The sequence below is a fragment of the Phymastichus coffea genome, unplaced genomic scaffold (assembly GCF_024137745.1).
Source record: "Phymastichus coffea isolate CEN01 unplaced genomic scaffold, Cenicafe_Pcof_1.1 PCOF00184, whole genome shotgun sequence".
Classification (NCBI taxonomy): Eukaryota; Metazoa; Arthropoda; class Insecta; order Hymenoptera; family Eulophidae; genus Phymastichus; species Phymastichus coffea.
Genome location: NW_026706995.1, coordinates 218660 through 240411, shown reverse-complemented (window position 1 = coordinate 240411; position 21752 = coordinate 218660). Strand labels below are relative to the sequence as shown.

General features: G+C 33.8%; 7 protein-coding genes across 10 annotated transcripts; 4 read left to right on the top strand and 3 right to left on the bottom strand.

Annotated features, from left to right (window-relative positions):
• Nucleotides 1-1148: 1148 nt before the first annotated feature.
• LOC131673576 (signal recognition particle receptor subunit beta) lies at nucleotides 1149-2856 on the top strand. The gene is made up of 4 exons (XM_058951669.1): nucleotides 1149-1335; nucleotides 1766-1932; nucleotides 2078-2217; nucleotides 2288-2856. Exons 1-4 carry the CDS (start codon nucleotides 1242-1244, stop codon nucleotides 2622-2624), a joined length of 738 nt encoding a protein of 245 aa, XP_058807652.1. The 5' UTR covers nucleotides 1149-1241; the 3' UTR covers nucleotides 2625-2856.
• Nucleotides 1770-12689, bottom strand: LOC131673574 (histidine protein methyltransferase 1 homolog). Of its 2 annotated transcripts, none has more exons than XM_058951666.1 (7): nucleotides 12081-12689; nucleotides 5450-5701; nucleotides 5222-5382; nucleotides 4891-5135; nucleotides 4696-4811; nucleotides 4502-4622; nucleotides 1770-1894 (listed from the first exon to the last, which is right to left on the bottom strand). In XM_058951666.1, the coding sequence occupies exons 1-6, from the start codon at nucleotides 12103-12105 to the stop codon at nucleotides 4582-4584; spliced, it is 840 nt and encodes a 279-aa protein (XP_058807649.1). In that variant the 5' UTR covers nucleotides 12106-12689; the 3' UTR covers nucleotides 1770-1894; nucleotides 4502-4581. The 2 variants fall into 2 exon arrangements, with proteins under 2 accessions (XP_058807649.1, XP_058807648.1); XM_058951665.1 differs by lacking the exon at nucleotides 12081-12689 and adding an exon at nucleotides 5876-6159.
• On the top strand, nucleotides 6259-8557 carry LOC131673575 (pyridoxine/pyridoxamine 5'-phosphate oxidase). Of its 2 annotated transcripts, none has more exons than XM_058951667.1 (5): nucleotides 6259-6446; nucleotides 6698-6854; nucleotides 6928-7081; nucleotides 7156-7352; nucleotides 7432-7870. In XM_058951667.1, the coding sequence occupies exons 1-5, from the start codon at nucleotides 6299-6301 to the stop codon at nucleotides 7595-7597; spliced, it is 822 nt and encodes a 273-aa protein (XP_058807650.1). In that variant the 5' UTR covers nucleotides 6259-6298; the 3' UTR covers nucleotides 7598-7870. The 2 variants fall into 2 exon arrangements, with proteins under 2 accessions (XP_058807650.1, XP_058807651.1); XM_058951668.1 differs by lacking the exon at nucleotides 6259-6446 and adding an exon at nucleotides 6495-6638 and having other exon boundaries at nucleotides 7432-8557.
• Nucleotides 9436-11124, top strand: LOC131673573 (glyoxalase domain-containing protein 4). Its single transcript, XM_058951663.1, has 6 exons — nucleotides 9436-9570; nucleotides 9645-9694; nucleotides 9765-10030; nucleotides 10128-10283; nucleotides 10360-10535; nucleotides 10611-11124. Exons 1-6 carry the CDS (start codon nucleotides 9481-9483, stop codon nucleotides 10728-10730), a joined length of 858 nt encoding a protein of 285 aa, XP_058807646.1. The 5' UTR covers nucleotides 9436-9480; the 3' UTR covers nucleotides 10731-11124.
• LOC131673571 (endoribonuclease CG2145-like) lies at nucleotides 11925-16377 on the top strand. 2 transcript variants are annotated; one of them, XM_058951660.1, is made up of 6 exons: nucleotides 11925-12085; nucleotides 13121-13270; nucleotides 13933-14097; nucleotides 14347-15181; nucleotides 15263-15692; nucleotides 15783-16377. In XM_058951660.1, the coding sequence occupies exons 1-6, from the start codon at nucleotides 12019-12021 to the stop codon at nucleotides 16014-16016; spliced, it is 1881 nt and encodes a 626-aa protein (XP_058807643.1). In that variant the 5' UTR covers nucleotides 11925-12018; the 3' UTR covers nucleotides 16017-16377. The 2 variants fall into 2 exon arrangements, with proteins under 2 accessions (XP_058807643.1, XP_058807644.1); XM_058951661.1 differs by lacking the exon at nucleotides 13933-14097.
• Nucleotides 16378-16632: 255 nt separating this feature from the next.
• Nucleotides 16633-17790, bottom strand: LOC131673572 (DNA mismatch repair protein Mlh3-like). The gene is made up of 3 exons (XM_058951662.1): nucleotides 17290-17790; nucleotides 17086-17209; nucleotides 16633-17015 (listed from the first exon to the last, which is right to left on the bottom strand). The coding sequence occupies exons 1-3, from the start codon at nucleotides 17788-17790 to the stop codon at nucleotides 16633-16635; spliced, it is 1008 nt and encodes a 335-aa protein (XP_058807645.1).
• An 86-nt stretch (nucleotides 17791-17876) lies between these two features.
• LOC131673577 (uncharacterized) lies at nucleotides 17877-18587 on the bottom strand. Its single transcript, XM_058951670.1, has 3 exons — nucleotides 18522-18587; nucleotides 18199-18432; nucleotides 17877-18105 (listed from the first exon to the last, which is right to left on the bottom strand). The coding sequence occupies exons 1-3, from the start codon at nucleotides 18585-18587 to the stop codon at nucleotides 17893-17895; spliced, it is 513 nt and encodes a 170-aa protein (XP_058807653.1). The 3' UTR covers nucleotides 17877-17892.
• Nucleotides 18588-21752: the final 3165 nt, after the last annotated feature.

Genomic DNA, 21752 nt, shown 5'->3' with positions numbered 1-21752 from the left:
GTGTCTTCATTTAACGTTAATTATGAGCAAAAATCATTGACACATTTAAGGACCTAGACAGAGTGACATTTTACAATCATAACTCTTTATTTGTGGATGTCAATTAGAGATACTTAAATTTCCTGTGTTGCAATTACCTGTGTCACCTTTATTGTCGGACTTATTTCATCTGTGACTTTCGTGACTTTCAAACAAAGATGACTTAGTTCGTGGAATGTTTGTTCTCAAGGCACTCATACCAAGGATCCTAGACCACACGGAACATGTTTAGCGAGAATCGTAATTGTGACCTTAATGCGTGTTCACTTTCATTGAAAATTTAAGTGAATTGAGATTGCTGACAGATAGAACTTTGTCTACAAAACGAAATTTGTAAACTCATTTTATTCCACTCCCGCGAAGAAAAAAAAACTTAAAATTCTTTACTTGACAACCTTCTTTTCGAACCACACTTAGTCAGTAACAAGCGAAGCTTTCGTAACTGCTTTAAAAACTCTAAAATTAGCCTTTTTTTCACAGTAGAATATGTGCCTTAAAGACGAAGCTACGCGTGGATGATTTTACCGTCATCATAAAAACTGACTTGTAACTTTTTTTTATTTATAAGAATATAATTTATATGCTAATAACACAGTAATAGCGAATTTTATAGTTTATGCGATGTGCCACGGACCATCCAAAGATGATCAGAATGACAAGAAATAACAAAATTGGATGATAAAAAGTTAACTTAGTTATTCAACTTAAAGTTATTTGACTTAAAACAAGCCATTATAAGAATTTTTAAATTTGACAATAGTGTGCAAGTGTTGATACCAAGTATTCTCGATATTTTTGTGAATACATAAGTAAGATAATCGACTAATCATTGAACTATAGTACAAATTTGTTTATTATTGCTTTACGTATAAAATTTTCAATATACTCAATGTATACTTGCACTTTTGATCTTGTGTTAATGCATTTACAAATCATAATAATTAAACAAATTATCTGTTCATAGTTATTTGAATGAGAATTTTTATCACAATATTTGTTCTAAATTTAATATATTAAATTATCAAGATTGAATGGGTTTCGAACTTCGATTGCATACACAGCAATATGGCGCTGTTTTCACCAGTCACGCGCAATATAACCCGCGACGATGCACGTGTGAGTTCGAAAATATACTAAAAGTAGACAGCTGCTTACACGACTCCGGTTTTTCGTTGAAGCACATATTCCATAGTGAAAAAACCATGGAAAAACGCGTAGAACCTGTGATAAATGACAGCACCGAGTCCGAATTAATGGGAGTCATCGCAGCTGTATTTGCGGTGATCATAACCATAGGTAAGTAAAACATCATGTTCGTCAGTAAAAATTCATTTATTCTAATCATGTTGTAGGTTAAATACTACTTACTTATGATACTATTATTTCATAAAATAATTGACACAACATTGAAACCATACTTGTTGATAGTATCTTCATAAAATTTACAGATCATACAAAAGATTAAGTATGCTTAAAAAATTCAAAAGTATCAGAACTAAAGCAATAACTATGACAATAATAACATTGTAATTAAATACATAATAACAAAAAAGATACATTTCCCATTAAAATTATCTCAAATATAATTCAACTTGTACTTTACAATCAGTAGTTGGTATAATTTTATTATTCTACTTTGGTTTCCCCTTTTTATTTTATTTAAAATTATTGTGCTTTGGATATGGACAGTATCATGTTTGTAGACAATGCTTTGTTCGTCTTCTAGTTATCTTTGCTTTATGGAGACGTAGAGTATCTGTTGGTCATAATGTTCTTCTTACGGGCCTTTGCGATGCTGGTAAAACACTCATCTACGCCCGACTGATGCACACCAAATATGTGCAAACTCATACTTCTGTAAAAGAAAACATTGGCGAAGCTCCAGAATACAACGTAAGTTTTGATTTGAAGAATTTTATTCATTAAACATATGTGCTTTAATTATAATTAGATTTTCAAAAACTGTTGAATATATTAAATAAAAATTGTTGTTTTTATTATAGCGTCTAACAAAAATATTATAATTTTTAATTTCTAGAGTTCTGTCAAAGTGGTTGATATTCCTGGACATGAACGACTGAGATACAAGTATTTCGATAAATATAAGAATTCAGCAAAGGGTTTAGTGTATATTATTGATTCTGCCAATATTCAGAAAGACATAAGAGATGTTGCAGAGTAAGTTATCGCCTTTTATAAATTGAAAAAAATTACCTTTCTTTTACTAAAAAATAAGATTTTTTCATAGGTTCCTATATAACTTGCTGTCAGATTCTGGAATGAATAAAAACATTCCTGTTCTAATTCTTTGCAATAAGCAAGATCAAACTTTAGCTAAAAGTAGTACAGTAATAAAGATTCTTCTTGAAAAAGAAATGAATCTTTTGAGAATGACTAAGACTAGTCAGTTAGAAGCAACGGATGCATCCTCATCAAATACTTATTTAGGAAAAGCTGGAAAAGACTTTGCCTTTTCACAACTCGACCGAAAACTTGACTTTGCAGAATGTAGTGCTTTTATCAAAGATGCTGATACACCAGCTGACATAGAACCATTAACCTCGTGGCTGACAAAGTTGGTTTAGCGTTCTGTCTGTGATCAATTGTAATTTATTTTTGAGAGAATGGTTTTTTATTATTTGTTTGATAAAAAAAAGTGATTCATTTTGTATTAATGAGTTTAAGAATGGTGTTGCATAAGTCAATATGATTAGATTTTTATAAAATCATGAAAATATATCACATTAATTAGCTCATCAAATTATAGATCAACTAATTTGAGCAAAGAAAAGTGTCATTTTTATTCATCTTCCTCCCATCTATATCAATTTTAGAACATAACCCAATTGCTAGATAATATTAAAACTTCCAGAGTAACTTAATTATTTAAATTTGTGCTTAATTATTTTGACAATTAAACCAATAAACATGACGTGCTTATACATTCCACAAGTGAATTTTTTTTTTCAGCTAAGCTCAAATCAATTTTGTTTACCTTTGTTTAGTAGCGTTTATATGCGTTGAATAGAAGTGATTTTTATATATTACACATTTTCGTTACGATACAAGTGGCATTTTTTTCATACAATAGATCATCTATGATGTGCTTGTGTACGAGAAGCTCGTTAACTTTGATATTTGATCACACAACATGAGTAGAGCATGACCTAAACATCACCGACAATCGACATTGTCCTCGTGAGCCGCAACGATATGCGCGTGTGCGAGAATGGAGAACAGTTGAAAATCTATATCTGGACCATTCTATCGATATTATTTTAAATTCGTTTAAGTGTTATTTCACGAAATATTATTTTTTTTATTTAGAAATTTATATTTTTTTTCTATTGAAATTTTAATCTGGACGTTCCTTTAATCACTTTAAAATTTAATATATAAATATTCTATATTGCAATATTGTGGAGATTATAAATTAGACAATTTCCAATACGGCTACTACCGCATCATAGTAGAATTCATACTTATTCAAGAGCAAAGGATAAAAGCGTAAACACGATACTTTAAAAATAAGGAAAACAATAAGCGAGCATAATAAAGAACTATACATGAAGTTATATAGCATATGAATAATTTCAAATATGGCACCAATCATATACTGAGCTACATAGAAAAATATAAAAAATAATTCTCATTTATTGATTTTCGTTAGAAATGAATAAAATGAATGAACAACCAAAATTAAGTTTTAAACGTTTAAACTGCGAGATATATATTTTAATAATATTTAAACAAATTAATCTTTTAAAGTTATTAATCGTTATATCTATTTTAAACATCATGCTCTCTTCAGCCACTATAGCTAGAAAGCTTTGAATCTAATGGATTTCAATTTCATAAAACATATGGAAGTCATAAAACTGAAGCATTGGATGAAAATGCTAATGTTGTTCTAGCATTTTTATGGTATTTCCTTTGCTACATGGTATTGGATTGAATTATATTTTACTGTTAGTTTATCATATAGTGTGGTACACTTCCAAACCAATTAAAAATGTACATCTAAATAAAAGGAACAATAGAAAAAATACTGTTTGAAGATTCAAATAGCTATTTTGAATAAACAAAGTACCATAATTCTAAAAAGATAATTTCTTATTGAAAAAGAAAAGGATTTGTAGCAATATCCTGATAGTTCCAAGACTAGCTTAGTAGTAAGAAACTTTTTTGAATTTCTTAGAATTTAGTTGATTGTAGTTTGCAAACATTTGGATAATCTGAATTTTTTTTTAAATAAATAGCAGAGGATCTAAGATTGTTCTAAATACTTTTGAATTTTGGCAAGAACATAGTGTTAGGTTACATTATAGAATTCAATTTAGAAAGCTAAAAGCAGGCAAAAGATCAAATAATTGTTTCGATTCATGAAGAAAAGAACAGCTGACTTTATGAAAAATTTTCAGCTTAAATATTATAAAACTGCATTTATTAATTAAAAAAATACCTTAAAGTAAAAATATTTGTTTTTACTACAATGATTTGTCATATGATCTATCAACATCCAATATAATCTCAACTATTTCTTTATAGTTTCCTTTCCAATTTCAGTATTTCTCTTTGTAAACCTGAAAAGAAATATTATACAATTATATTTTCAATGTAATTTATTAACTGGCACATATTCAAAAGATAATATACCTTCACTACTTTTCCATACAATTTTGATATCAAAAAAGCCCTCTCTGAGAACAAGTTCCTCAAATTGTCTCATGCCTCCTCCAATTCCAAAGTAATATGTTTTTCCAGCAACAAAACTATAAAAAGATCAAAAAAGTTATTAAAGAGTCTTTGGAGTGTGAAAAATTTATGTATTAAGATTAACTTTATATTTACCCAATTCCATTTGTTTTTAACTTTTCTTTGAAAACTTTGTACAATTTAAGATAATTTTTAGGATTGTAAATAGTCTCACTGGTAAAAATAAAATCATATTTTTGTTTCTCATCATTACTAGTTTCAATGTCAGTGAAAGACTGCCAGTCACCACAATAAAATTCACATTTTTTTTTTATAAAATCATCATTCTTGCAATTTAGTATTACATTTGGAATTGTAACTGATTCAATGACTTCAGCATTCTGTAATATCAGAATATTCACTATGAACATTTTTTTGCACAAAAGGAAATTTATATATAAAAAAAAGAAATAAATTAAATGCTTACATAATCTTGAAAATGAATTGTTGCTCCTCGTAAAAGTGCTATCAAACCAATTATTCCAGCTCCACACCCTAGATCTAAAACTCTTGTATCTTCAAAGCAAAAATTTTCTAATATTATGAAGTTTGCTAAATCATAAGTACACTCCCAAATTTTTAAGCCACCTAAAGCATAGTGTGAATTATATAAAACTTGTTACTCATCACGAATACCAAATATTGAGTGATTTACCTTCATATTTAGCAGGAAGTAGATCAGAATGTTGAGATTCTGCTTCAATGATGTTTTCATATTTTTCTTCTTTCAGTTTTATAATAACTTTTTCAGAATCAACAAGTTTCAGTTCAAAGCTAGGAACTTTATAATTATATGTAAACTCTATTTTGTTACTGTTCTTTTGAAAAAAATTTGATGGTATAGCAATTTTTCTAGCTGGCAGCCAATTTAATTGATTTTCGTCACATTTCTTATTTTCCTCTTCACCTGTCAAATATTTTAATATTTTTACGATTATTTTAGATAAATATTGAAAAGAATTTTGATTTAAATAATGTAACAATCTATTTTGTTTTCTTATATATTCTTGATCTTTATCATCAATTATAACCTTAAAATATCTAGAAAAAAAAACATTAAAATATCAAAAGTTAAACTAACTTTCAATAGAATTCCTTTTATCGAAATTAAACATAAACATTATTCAAAGTAGTATATTATACTTTTTATTTGACGATCTAAATAAATTCAGATTTGTTTGACACATGAATTTTATTTTGAACAAGAAATTATAACGTGCTCCATCAAACCCGTGTTTTTACAGTTTTTACGACAGGCAGAGCTCCATGTTAGCAATTAGAGTCCTTTCAATTTTCAAATAAATATTTGTTAAGATATTTCAATCAATCATGAAAACCGTTCAATAAAACACCTAATATTATTAACCTAAGTTTAGCGCCACTGTACGTCAACAGTGGCATATAGCGTTTTCACTGCTGGCCATTGCATTATATCCAATTGACGAATGCAGCTTTTACGACATTGCCGGGTTGATAACTTTTCACATATCTTTCGCTATATGTAATGGCAGTAGGCATTCGTCAGTCATTACGCTCAAACAATAACGTGATCAGTTTCTCTCTTATCAGGCAGCTGACAACTTGTTGTAAAATGGCCAATGTTAATGACGACACTAAATCTTCATCGCATGTTTACAATGTCAATATTGGGGGTAATGAAGAATTTCATCATGACTTTATTAATATTGTACTATGAATGTAAAGTTGTTAAATTCCATATTTTCACGTACATTTACTCACTCAGTAACATGGCATATGTTTTGTAATATTTGTCGCTATTAATATTGTATATCTCTGGATACTCAATTATGATAATAACATAAATCCAATCAGAATCAAATAACGTTAGTTTATCAGATTTTTTTATTTATTTTAGCAGTGTGTACAAATAATTTCTTTTTAGGTATGCGAATTAAATATAAAGAAAAAAGTGAATGCTTTACTGAAGAATCATTAATTAGTAAGGAGCCATTCGGACAGTTTAAAGCTTGGTTTGATATTGCATGCAAAACACCTGGAATCGGAGAAGCTAATGCAATGTTTTTGGCTACAGCCACTAAGTAAAATACTTTGAAATATATCAAGTTTTTAAAAATCAAAAGATCTTTTAGTTATTCATTTTATATACTTTAGGGATGGTATGCCATCTGTTCGACCAGTATTATTGAAAAGTTTTGGTACAGGTGGGTTCAAATTTTATACAAATTATGGAAGTCGTAAAGCTCAAGAACTAGATGGAAATCCTAATGCAGCCTTAGCATTCTTTTGGGAACCTCTTCGACGCGTGGTACATTATTAAAAAATTACAATTTACGATAAAGCATTGACTATATTCTACTTTTAATTCAGTTAATTATATAGGTTCGAATTGAAGGAACAGTTGAAAAAACATCAGCTATAGATTCAGATGAATATTTCAATAGTAGACCATATTATAGTCAAGTTGGTTCCATTTCAAGTAGACAAAGTACTGTAATTCCAAATAGAGAGTTCCTCATAGAAAAAGAAAAGAAAATACAACAAGAACATCCTGATATAGTTGAAAGGCCAAAATGGTGGTAAGATAAATGTTATAATAGTAAAAATTTTTTAAGTATAATTATAACTGTAATTATCAATAATTTATTTTTCTAACAGGGGAGGATATAATGTAACTCCAAAAATTATTGAATTTTGGCAAGGACAAAGTGACAGACTTCATGATAGAATTAGATTCAGAAGGCTCAAACCGGGTGAAATACCAGATAATCATTTAGTTCACGAAGGAGAGAATGGTTGGGTTTATGAGAGACTTTCTCCTTAAATGTTATAGAACTGTTATCACTATTCAAATGAAATAGCTTAAAGTATATAAATATTTGTGCATTTTTCTACTAAAAAATGGTTACTGTAAAGCACTGTTATTTTGTAACTTTGTTTTTAATTTGGATATTTTATTCTCTCACTGTTGAGTAATATTATGCAATTTATCCATGGGATTTTTTTTTATTAAGATACAGATTTTAAGAGACAGTAATTAACTTTAACTTTACAATCTTTGTTTTATTTTTTGAAAATAATTTTTCAAAACAGTTCTTTATGTTGCTGAGTTTTTTAACTAATTTTTTTGAGTGTAAATACCATCCAAGAGATAAATACAGAATATTAAAATTACGTTTTCAGTATTTACTTATAAATAATCCAACGTATGCATGAAAAAATTTTTATCGAGATATGTATCTGATACATCAGTGATTATTAATTATTAATAAATTAATTATTAATAAATAATAGATTACAACCCAAGGCCGCAAAAGTATTAACAAGTCTTCGCCTCGGTTGTCAAAAATCATGTATTATTATCTTTCCAATAGTTTCCCGGATTAGGTATGTATGTACATACATAAATATATAACGTAATCTATCTATTGCCTCTATGTGATAAGAGTGGTTGGGCAGGGCTATGACGATAAGATCGCGGCTTCCACATAAATATAAACTATTTGTAGTTATAGGGACTTTTCTAAATCGGGCATGTGAGTTTAATTTTATAAATAACGACTTCAGTTCAAAGTACCAATTTTAGGGAGCTCAATGAATACTTTGTAGATAACAAATAATTAACGCAAATTATTTATAATTTATCATCTGTAAATAAAGTTTTTTAAACGTATTCGCGTACATTGTTGTCCTGTAAAAAGTAATCTATAGAAAATTATTAAAAACAAACCAATTATTTTTAATCATGAATCTGTCCTCTTTAAATATCAATCAAATCTATTAATGTAAGACAAAACGAGACTATTAAAAACTATTAAAATTAATAGAATTCCATAACTTCGATCGTTTTTAATAACTTTCACTAAAAAATATCGTAATTTATTTAATCATATTTAAATTAATTTAACAATTTTTTAAGGTGGTTTATTAAAAATGATGAAAAAGAAAGTAATCACTTTTATTGTATTCATTGAGTACAATAATAAACCAATAAAGAAATATAAGGAAATTAGGTAGTAATAGTAATATTAACTTGTGCATTAATTGTCAGTACCGTTATGATATCTAATTTTAAATAAAATATCATTAATCATGATTGAATTTTTAACAATGTTACAAAAGAAGCTTAATAAATTATATGAAATAATAATAATAGACATTTGCAAAGAGTAGAAACAGTTTTTTAAATAAATTTTCTTCTATCTAGTATTTTTTTCTTTAAATCAGGTAAATATAAATACTAGATTAAAAACAAGAAAAATATAATCACAGTAATAACGTTTAAAGAACGAACCGAACATGTAATATAAGGAATAATCATCAGAACAAAAGTTACAATGACGAATGACCGCTAATGATTAAGTAATAATCATCGAGTAATTATTAATAGTTCAATAGATTACATTTATATTTATACTCGTACTCATTATTAGATATAAATAGAAAGTCATCGTAAATATTTTCTTGCTCATTAGTGATCTCAGTATTACGACATCTCTTATCCATATTCAATGTAGAATCCTAATTTAATGGATAAAAGACCGCGAGGTATATGACGATCCTGTACCTCGGTTCTTATGCATTGGGTTATATGGGAAGCGAACAGTACAGAATTACTACTACTGTACAGAACCGTACAATCGTACACTGTACAGTATGACTATATAAATCGAAAGTGCTCATATCTTTAGTTGTACAGTAAAGAAGATGGTAACCGGTCGTGCTTTACACTTTGTCTTCAAAGTCGCTGAGCGTAAGCTCACTGTTAAATTTTATCGTGAGATCCTTGGAATGAAAGTCTGTTTCCTTTAATTATAATTCTTTTTCTATATATTCCTTAAATAATATCTACTAATTAAGAGTTTTTACAGGTTCTCCGACATGAAGAGTTTACCGAAGGCTGTGAGGCAGCTTGTAACGGGTGAGTTTGTGCAAAATGCTACAAATGGTTTTCAATTATTGAATTAAAAGCATGAAATTGCATTGTATAGACCATATGCAAATCGTTGGAGCAAAACAATGATTGGATACGGCCCAGAAGACACTTCTTTTGTTATTGAATTAACCTACAATTACGGAGTGAGTCATTATGAAACTGGAAATGATTTTCAAGGAATAACCATTCGATCAAAAGAAATCATAAAAAGAGCAAAATTTAATGATTGGCCAATCAGAGAAGAAGATGGAAAATATGTTTTGGAAGCACCTGGTGGCTACAAATATTATATCATTGATGAACCACAACCTGTTGATCAAGGTTTGTGACATTAGAGAAATGCTAAATCTAACAGTATTGATATTGCATCAATTGGTGCAACAATGATTTATTTTGTTACATAATTAAAATTTTTCAGATCCTATTCATAAAATTACTTTGTCAAGCTCAAATCTCAAGCGTACCGTTGAATACTGGAAGAATGTCTTAGAAATGACTTTAGTTGAAAAGAAAGATAAAACTGCTATTTTTGAATATGGAAAGAATCAAGCCAAGCTCGAATTTATTGATATTGGTAAACTATTATTGAACAAGAATTCACTATGAATACTATCTCTAGTTTATGTCTTAGCTTACATTTTACTTTGCAGGCACTAAAGTAGACCATGCAAAAGCTTATGGTCGCATTGCATTTGCTGTGCCAAATGCTGAACAAGCGATCATTCGTAAAAAAATCAAAGATACCAACAACAAAATTTTAACAGATTTGATCAGTCTAGATACACCTGGTAAAGCTACAGTAACAGTTATTATTCTTGCCGATCCTGTAAGTGCTGCAAATTAATCTTTACTTTGTTTCTAAATTTAAAATATGATTAATTCACTCTGAACTTTTTATCAGGACGATCATGAAATATGTTTTGTTGATGAAGAAGGTTTCAGAGAACTATCTAAGCCCGATTACCAAAGTGAAGAAATTCTTGAGAGGTTTATAAAGAAGGAAGAAGACAAGACTTTGTAATGTTATCTTTTGAAATTTTATATATTTATTTGTGGCTTGGATAAACTATTGAACAATTTGTTTTTAATTTTTGATTTTGTGATATTTTTATATTTAAGTAAAACTCAATGATACTTTTGAAATCTCGAAATTACACGTTTTTACAAAATGTTCCCTCATAGTATTTTTCATTAACATTTACAATTCTTTGTTTAAAAATAAAATGTTGTTACAGTTGATTAAAAATATTATAAAAAATATGACATTACAATTTAACTTTGAAAGAATAAGTATATATTTGAAAATAAAACGAAACTAAAAAATACATTTTTATTTTAAATATTCCTTTGGTGGAAGTCGATGGATTCTCGATCACACATTTAAGATTTTATCTTCAAAGAGGTAAAATTAAGTTTTCTCTGAAAAAGAAAAACATGTTTTTGAAAATGATATTCCAATGAGCACCGATTATTTTCGTAAAATGTAGGAGTATAAAATTCATGTTACATAACGATGCACGAAAACATAAGTCACGTGCATTGACAATTATGCAAAATTTAAATCACTCAACGAAAATCAATTTATAGAGGAAACCTCACGCAATATGTAGCCGATTAATAAAAAATCATAGGATAAAAGCAAACGATGAACCTGCTCATTATTTTGTTGTACAAAGTGCACGGATCAATAAACACGCAGCGATAAAGTATGTACGTATTATATGTCAACATTGAACACTCAAAAGAAAAAAAGAGAAAGCTAGACGTGAAAGTAAAGACAATCGCTGCGCCATTATCAAATACGTGAGAAACACTCGAATTATAGTACATGCTGACGCCTCAATGACGAAGCAAAATTCGAAAAATCAAATGAAAAAACGATTCTCGAAACTCAAGCTGGTCCACAGTTGTATGGTTAAACAATCAATGGTGAAAATGTTGCTCTTTTGGTGTAATGAACAAGCTGACATATTCGTTTGCAAGACACAAGTCGTATCAGATAATCCTCTTACGTCATTTGAAAACATAAAAATTGTTCGAACCGAAAGTCAAACGAACAACGTTAGAAAGTAAAAATGCCTGTTTAAAAAAGGGTGTCGAATAGACCTGTCGGAGCAGCAACGGTATAGCATCATCGATATAGCCATTAGCCAGCAGGCAGCGCTCGAGACTCGAGAGAAGTGTGCGGCCGGCCGCGACGCTTCCGAAGCTCCTCCCCGCCGCCTGCACGCTGAATCGTGGTCAGTAAGCAGCGCGCTCGCGCAACGTGATCATTGTTCGAACGCATCTAACATAGTGCAATAAGGATCATGGCTTATCGCCGGGCTTTGCTGGCCAGCGTCCTCCCCCTCATCGCGCTCATTCTTCTTACCTTGGGTAAGTGTTTCTTGCATCATCGCTCTCCGCTACAACGCTACAACGCTACGGCGCTACGCCAATCGTCTCGCGCAATCAGAGTCGGTTCTCCGCAGTGAACCATCGAGCCGACGTTTCCAAGTTCCGGTGAAATCGCTCGAAGAAACTGGAACAGGACGAGGCAGTCTCTCCAAGTGGCGAATGTACACCACATGATCCTTGCGATACTCCGAAAAATCTGCTCGCTCTGTGATCATTGCTCATCGACACATCTAGCCTTCAACGAGAATATCGCAATACTTGCAAATCAAACGGCAAAGCGCAGCACACTAGCAACGGAAACTCTGCTACGGAAGTTTGAATAAGCGAAACGACGAGAGTCCCTTGAGTGAAGGCGAGAGAGCTCTACTCGAGCGTGTCTGACATTATCCACTTGCCGCGCGTATCTAGAGCGATTTTCGACCAGTAATACAGTTTGTAAAATTGATAGCTTGCAAGCAACACCTCGACAATACTCGTCCGCCGAGTACACCTCGCTTCATTCTTCGTATTATCTCATGTTTTTCCAAACTGCTTCATTCAGAGGGCAAACATTCTAGCGGAAACTCATAAAAAAGAAATTACCGGAAACACATTTACACTGATCGTGTACTGCGATACTCTCCGAAAACAGTGTCGATTGAATGCTAATTGCCAGCTTCCCACGTACGCGCATCAAAGCATAAAAGTATGCGCTACACGTCAGCCACGATGTTGATCCACTGCACAACAATCCGCATAGCTCGAAATGCCACCAAAAATGGGTTACTGATCATTCAGGCGTGCATCCAGAGCCACACTTCGAATTTTATTATTGGCAGCAATGCAATCAACTAAACTGGATGTCGAATCCTTAAAGCAACCAATTGCTGGTGTCCTCGTGTCTTACCCGCTACGATGCGCGCACGTTTATATCACGCGTACACTCGATCTCAATGAACTTGTCGAATATCGGAGGTCCGAAATAACTACTGTTTTGCCGTTCGTCGCGATTCAATCTGGTGTTTGGAATTGCAGTGGCAGACATCGAGGCTAAGAGAAGTTGGGGAGGAAGTCGAAAGTCAGGCAGCTCGGGTTCAGGCTGGTTTGGCTCAGGCTCAAGATCGTCGTCCAGTTCCAAGAGTAAACCTCAACAGACGCACTCGCAGACGCAAACGCAAACTCACGGTGCGTACATCCATGTATGCTTCGAGTCTCACTATAGAGCTGACAGTTTGGTTTTATTACTTGATTGCATGTGGTTTGACATTCATTGTGTTCAAGCGCTCGATAACCCTCCATCCATAATAATTGCTTGTTTTCTCTTTAAAATCGTTTGCCCCTATGCTCCCTTGCTTTCGAGTATTTCTTTTATACGGCGCTGTGAGCTATGTTATTCATTTTTTCAATCAACGGATTCGAAGCTCTACACCTTTCCGGCCTAATAGAAGAATGACTTTTCCAAAACAAAAACGTATACAGATAAAAGATACATTTGAACACAGCATGAATAATCTATGATCATACACATTATTATACACGTACATAGAACTGTCATTGCGCTGAATCACTCGCATAAGTATAGTTCGCGACGCGTAGCCCTGCAAACAAAATAATATAACGACCCCCCCCCCCCCCCCCCCCCCCCCGCCAGCGTAGTTGCTCGGACGGCGACCGCTGTTAGATATATACCAAAGTTTACGTAAGAACAACTATCCATCGGCGCGATTCTCTGTTTCATCCGCGTGAACATCGGTCAAGCGATTTAATTAAGAGAAGCTTAAGAACTAACGTAGACTCGAATTGGACAACAAGTAAATTCGAAGATGAGATGTTTGATACAAATGCAGGCACCAGTAGTGGCTCGAACAGTGGAAGCTACGGATGGAACGTTGGCTCTAACAATCAAAAGACCGGTAACGGTGGATACGGTACCGCTCAAAAACCATCGGCGCCAAGTCATGATCACGTGTCCAAAAGCAGTGCCACTAACGTGCAATCCGGTTATGCGTCAGGTTTGTTTTGATTTGGTTTGAATATTAGACATGATTATTTTCGTCGCGGCAAACCGAATAGACAACAATGTTTCGAGGAACTTCAGTTCAAACGCTTGTTCTCATAAATTCTTTTGATTTTTATTGATCTCTCTATAAAATGCCAACACATATATTTCGAATAAAGCATTACGAAATTGTCATTCAAAAAACGAATGCTCTTTAAAATATCAGTCAAAAGACTCAAGGAAAAACATGTGATATGTTCAGGAAGCTACGGTAACCCACCAGCATACAACCCATCTGGTGGTTATCGTGCCGGCAATCCACCAGCTTACAGCCAATCCAACACCGGTTATCACGGTAACCCACCACCCTATAGCCAATCAGGTGGTTACCATGCACCTCCACCATACGGTTCATCGGGTGGTTACGGTGGTTACTCTGGTTACGGTGGTAGTCCAAATTATGGTGGTCACGGCTTCAACAGCAATCCCGGTCACGGATACAACCCATCGTACGGACACTCGAGTTTCTCTCAGCCGTCGACCGTTGTTTTGCAGCAGTCCTCCCGGCCTGGAATCGGACAGCTCGCCAAGGAAGCCTTCGTTTTTGCTGGTGTCAGCGCTGGCGTTAACGCTGCTGTCAATCGAATTCTCCCTGGTGGGATCTATGGCAACAGCTTCGGACACGGCAGCGTCTCTAGTTCGGGAGTCGTACCGCCAGTCTCCCACACGCAGATCACCTACAATAACTACTATAACAACGCCAGCAGCGCCAATGGGGGCTCGGCTGAGCAAGCAGCTCCGGCGCCTGCTCAGTCGGCTGCCGCTCCTGTGCCTGCGCCTGCAGCACTGCCAGCGCCCGCCCCGGCTTCACCAGCTGAGCCGAATCAAGCTGCTGCGGCTAATAATCAACAGCAACAACAGCCGACACAGGAGCAGAATGCTCCGAGCCCAGCTAACTTCGCCATCTCCGACGCCGAGCTGCAAAAATTGACTGAGCAACTATTCTCTAAGGATACCAATAACGCTTTCAAGCATATCACCATGAAGCTTCAGGGACAGAAAACCGATGACAGTACGAGCGACGATGCTGCCGAGAAGTAAGCCGTCCCGCCACTTTTCCACATTCATCCTGTCATTGCAAAACTACACTTTGTTAAGACTTTTTCCGGTTTCTCTAGTCTGCTGCAAGTCAAATCTGAAGCTTACGAAATCCCGACCATCAAAGCAGTGCTTGCGCTACACGACAACTACCAGCTCGACGTCAAGACCAAAGAAGAGCTAACATCCGCTGAACGTAAAGAAGAAGCCGATCTACTCGACGCGTTTATGGACACCGAAGTGATGAAAGCGACTATGGAGTATCTCGCCGACAAGGGATACGTGCCCAACGACGAATACGAGTTTAAAGATACTCTCAAACGAATCTGGTTCTCGCAATTCAAACGGATCGATGGTGCTCCATCGAGCTCTGGATTTGAAACTGTTTTCCTGGCCGAGAAGTTCGATAATGAGATCATTGGCCTGCATAATTGGATTTACTTTGCTAAGCAGGAGGAAGATAAAAAGCTTGATTATCTAGGATATATTAAGAAGCTCGATCTTGGTACCGTGAGTATCTACTATTTTTGTTTTCTTTCTTAAATGTGCAAATACGTTTAATGACTGTGTAATTCTTATTTTGTAATTTTCTACGAATAGAACGGAGCGGTAGTTAAAGGACGTTCAAAGTTGATCGACACAGTGCAACCGATCACGACAATATTCGTCGGAACGTCCCCGGAACTCGAGATGGCACTTTACACTCTGTGCTTTTACACTCGTCCTAACAACGTATGTCCTGTGTCTTTAGGTGGTGCCAATGTCCTCATCATCGCTAACCGCATCAATTACTTTGGAAAGGATATCCTCATCTCAGCTTTCCCCGATATTTAAAAAACAAGATCTTACTATACTGTTAGTAAAAGTGATAGCATACTTTATTTTTTCCTAAAATACTCCTGAGATTATACATGAATATGACCCGTCGATTCGTTAGACTTGTTTTAGAAAGCGTAGAACATGGTAGTAACTGTAAACTTATTCTAAGTTTAAGCTGAAAGAAGTATTGTGTACGATAGTAAAATCCATATTTACTGTATTTTTATTGAGAATATTAATTATTTTTAAATATATTTTCACTTAAGTAAGCAGTTCAATAAGTGTATTCGAGATATTCAACCGATAGTATTTTTAAAAATATTTGCAAGAATAATTTTAATAATTAAAGAAAGAGAAGCATCATTGGGTTTACAGATTTGTCAGTTGTGAAAATAAATTGATTTTTACTTACATTTTTTAAATAATTACGTTTCTCTGCAGCCTCCAAATCTAACAAAGGTATTATAGAAGGTCTACCATGGGCACATCTTGTAGGAGCTTTTGTATTTTGTAATGCCTGAATGAGTAATGTACATTCCTTAACATTTAAAGGATCACCAAATTTAATCGCTCCTTAAAATTATGTAAATTTTGTAAGATATTTTTATTTCATTTGTTTTTCTACAGAAAGTCAACTGCGTATACACTTTGTATTCTTACCATGACAAGCTTCGCTGGCTATGACATTGTTAATGGTAATTGGTAAAATAGGAGGTAAAACATTATGTGACAATCCTTTGGCTACTTCTAAGAGCAACTGTTTTACATTTTTCTTCAGCCTGTATATATGCTGATCATCATTGCAATATCTTTTTCTTTTTAAAAAGCATCTTGGTACTGCATCAACTATACAAGTACTAGAATTAACAAATCCTTTAACATGAATACCAACTCTCATTGGAATTTCCTTGTGTATACAAATGAGCTTGAGTAAATTTTTATCAATATCTGTTATCAATAAGTCCTTATGTAGTTTTTCTGATACATAACTATGTCTTCCTTTTTCTCTGTAAGCTGTAAAATATTGATCTTAACCTTCACTACTATTATATAGAGTTTATTTAATATAGTTTCAAAAATATACCTTCTATAAGCCATTCATAACGTATTCTTTCATGAATAGCATGTTGATCTATCAAAATAATTAATTTCTTTCCATTATCATTTGCCACAGCAACGATAAATTCTTTATTTATTTGCTTGATTATCTATTATATTTTATGAATCACATTAATATAGTTTTACTATACAGTTGCTCAATTATATTTTGTAAAAATTTAAAACTTACTTGCAATGAATTGATTGTATTACTAGATATTCTACATTCAGCCAATTTAGGCTTTATTAATGCATCTCTTTCAAAATTGCATTTATTAACATTTTCAGAAATTGAAAGCCATTTACAATGTAAATTTCTCGAGTTATTATTGAAATTAAACTTGTCTGGGTGATAAGACCAATCAGACCAAACTGACAATTGACTTAAATTGACGAAAGCATCATTTGATACATCAATTTGCTCATTTGAACTGAAAAAAATATCACTATCAACATTAGCAACTAATTTTGGCTTATATGACCAATCAGACCAAACAGAAGGTAGACTACAGACATTGTTATTAAAAACTGAATTATTTTGATTATGTGTAGACGTAGGTGTAACTAGCAAATTAAAACTATCTATTTCTTTACTAATTTCATCCTTCTCAGTCTTATAGTTAATCTTAGTATTATTCGATGTTTGACCTATTGACTGAATTATATGTTTAAAGTTTTGTGTTACTTTCATTTCTTTCAAAACTGACCAAGGGCTATGTGGTTTACCTACTCTAAATAATATTTTGTCTTCGCTGTCACTTCGTAATGAAAATGATACCTGACCAAACAATGTTTATAAGTATTTCACAAAATCTTTCATATCGAGGAAGAGCAACAAAATTACCTCTAATTCAATAAATGCTAATGCAGCCAGTACATAAGCAATAGTATAATTTTTATCACTTTCAATCCAACTTGAAGAACTATAATCATAAACTGTTACAGTAGTACCTTTTGATGGCCTGTCATAGCCTTGAATAAACTTATCTCTACTTTTATTAGCAACCTTTGTATTCAACAGTCAATTACAAAAATATTATAATATATCACATAAAATCACATCATTCAAAAATTTTTAATGAAAAGGATAAATACCTACCTTTACATATGTATGGGAAGAAAGTTCATGTTTTGAAGTTACTATTACAGCATTTGAAGTACATCTTATTTTAACAAAAATGTGTTGTTCAGATTCTTCATTTTTCTTATTAAAAATAGAAGCTAACTCACTCTTTGTATAACCATATGAATTATCAACAACTTGTATTTTTCTCTGTTTATAATCAAATCTTACTGCAATTGCAGAAGCTCTACGTTTCAATGCAATTTTAACCTTCACATAAATAAAATCACGTAATGAAAAATTCAATATAAATGATTTAAAAAAACTTTATGCCGTACTAAAAAAGTAAATTATCATACCAACTGAAAAATACATGTCTCTACAGTTAAATTACAATTATTCAACTTATGTGTGATGTTTGACATTGCGTGATAAATGTTTTGTTTAAAAATCCACTTGGCACATCGGGCTTACACGATTTTGTATGCCCGTGTTTGTCACGTCGCTTCTTTAAGATTATTATTGGCTCTAGTATCGACAGGCTGAATTGCGAGTGTGTGTCCCATACGACTATCAACAGACTTTTAGTATTTCCACAGGCCTTATAGATAGTAGAGAGACGCATAGAAAGTTTTAGATGAACAAAAGGGAAAGCTAATAAGTAAAGAAAGGTTTTTGAAGCTTCAGAATAGAAATTAAGAGTAGAGAGTTGGATTGATAAGGAAAGGGAAAGGGATTCTAAGAAGATATTTATGTTATTTACAAAACAAATCTGTTACATCAGGGTCTGGGTTTGTGAAAGGAATAATCTGATTTTATATGACAAGAACAATTTTCTTTTTTTAAGTCTGAATAGAAGAGCTTTTCGTTGTATAATAAATTTTTCGAAGATTTGAATTTTTTAAGTTATATCGTAAATTCAGAGCTGGTTTCGCTGCTGTTGCTTAAGGTGATATAGGGTAGTGATCACTGCCAATAAAGTTGTCCTCGCTTACAGACTATTTGTACAAAGTGTGTAAATGAGGAGAGACGAATAACAGATCTATGTGGGTATAGAGTTGTTCCGATTGGACTTTTTCACGAAGGTTGGTGCATCGACATTCAGCAAAAGCAGATCGTTGTCTAGGAGCGTTGAGTAGAAGTTGGCCATGATGTCTGACGAAGGGCTTAATTCCCTATACGACATTGTGGCAGTTAAGATCGCCACCTACGAAGATAGAGTTAAAGGGAGCTAGAGGACTGACTAAAAATAGTCAATACGCCGCTGAAAACTGATCGTTCGTCGGTCTACATACAGTGACAATCGTGAGATCAGAGTTTCCATTATTTTCGGTATGCTTGGTACATACTTTCTAAAGAGGTAAATAGACTATTGTTCTTGATAACTATGGCGCAATATCTCCGCCATTGCCATCCCTGCCGCGACGTAAAAAAGTGAAATGGCTCAAGGTTAATTAATATTTTTCGCTAGTCTTCGTCTCGAGGAGTATGATAATGTCGTAGCTAGTCGTCCGAAATATTAATAAACTACGGTCTTTGGAATACGAAGAGAGCTATTATTGGGCCTTGAGACCATTTTTAGTTGCGATATTTGAGAAGAATTCCTGAAATTTGGATAAATGATTGCTGTTCGACTTTGCAACAATTGGTAGAATAAACTTTGTGATTATGATGAAGAAGATAGAGAGAGAGCATAGGAGGCGTCTATGAGAGTTTCAAATATATGATGGTCGTCTTCAGTATTTAGATGTTGATAATGGTCTTCCTCGGCAACGCTGGCTAAAGAGAAAACAGGAGGCAAGGGCGAAGAAATTACAATAGAACGTTGACGTACTCGCGTTGTTGCACTCGCGAAGGGACAGGATAGCAACCAAGTGAGTGATAATGGGTATGATGCTGGCCTAAAAGCTGGCGCTTCGCGTCACTAGCTTCGTATGCGACTGTAGGTTGTGATGCAGATGGGTAGGCGCTCGTAGGCTGGTCGAATGAATGTATGTTAGACGCCTAGTGCTGTAGACGACGTTGTTGGGAAGGCAGTGACTTTCTGGAGAAGGTCGTAGCGTAGGAAGTGTTTTGCTGTTGTTGTTCTTCTCGCTAAGAGCCCCGGGGTTGATAGTGTCAGATAGAACTAAAAGAGTTGTCTGTGGGTGACTGAGAACAAGGCATGTTTTGATTGAGAGAGGGGAAAGAAGTTTTCGTCACTGAAGAAGACGAGGATAGGTCTTTTATAAGTTTTTTGTTGTGAATGGCTGAAGCTCTAGATTGAAAGGTCGGAGGAGAGTTTTTCAGCTGAATCTTGAGTGTCTCTTGGACTGAGCAGTTATTATAAGCAACTGATTTTCTCACTTCTCGTTGATACATATATTCGGGACATTCTTTTGACGTAGGCAGACGGTCACCCCTACAATTTATGTGCACATACATCTTAGGAATCGTCAGATTTATGTTATAGTTTTTTTACGCTTGTCACAGAGTGGTCTGCCGTTGCATTCATTTTTGAGATATCCATTAATGAAGCAGTTCAATGGTTTGATGAGTAGAGATACACCTTAGGGGTAGGGATTGTCCTTCAAAGGTGAGTTTGATGTTTTTAGTAGGAATGAGAGCGTCTAAGCCGTCTGGCTTTCTGTCTCTGCGGTGAAGTCTTCTTACTTCAATGATCTGATATCGGATATTCGGGGATTGTATCAGATGGAGAATTTGTGAAGCTGAAATGTCACGAGGGACGTCTCTTATTATGCTCTGTCTCGTGCAGTGAGCATGAGGGGTGGGAGCTCTTAGATTTGATAAAAATGGGGTCGTTAAGTAGACGGTTGGAGGTGCAGCACCGGTTTTGAACGGGACTGAAACTCTGAATTGGCCTGTGTTTTTTTATAGTCACAAAAAACAAAGTCCGAGTAGGATTTTGAGAGGAGGCGTTCAAGCATGTTGGGGGGGGGGGGGGGGGTTAAGGCTGCCCTTGACAGCTTTTTTTGTCAATGGGTTCGACAAATACTATGAACGGTTCGTTCCATTTAGAACAATGAAAGTTTTGTACGAGGGCGTCTTTTATGCCTGAATTTTGGGTCAATTGAAAGTTTAGCACTATCTGGGAATTGATCGGTTACCTGCGTAATTGGTAACTAGTTACTGAAAAGTAATCCTGCTGAGTACAGATCTAATCGTTGATCGAAAAATAACGCTCTTTTCGATATTATTCAATAGTCAACCAGTCGTTGTAAAAAAATAAGCGGATATTTCGTGTTGAAATTTTGAAGTAACGTATGCAAAACGTTGAACTTTCCGACAACGATTCACCAACATATCATAGTGCTTCTATCGAAAATCTCAGCTCGATAGACTTAAGGGTGTTATCTTGCTCAGTGATTCTCGATGGCAGTTCCTTAATTTTTAAGTTCATTTCGCTATTTTCAAGTGTTATCGATATTAATATGTCAATTGAAAATGTCATTAGTAATAATACCACTAAATAACAATTTGAAAAAACTATTCACAATTAATACTCCCTGAAGCGTTTATCGTGATCGAGATTATCGTAAAGACGAGACGAGATAAAATATGGTTTATTAATACTCAAAACTTGAGAGAGA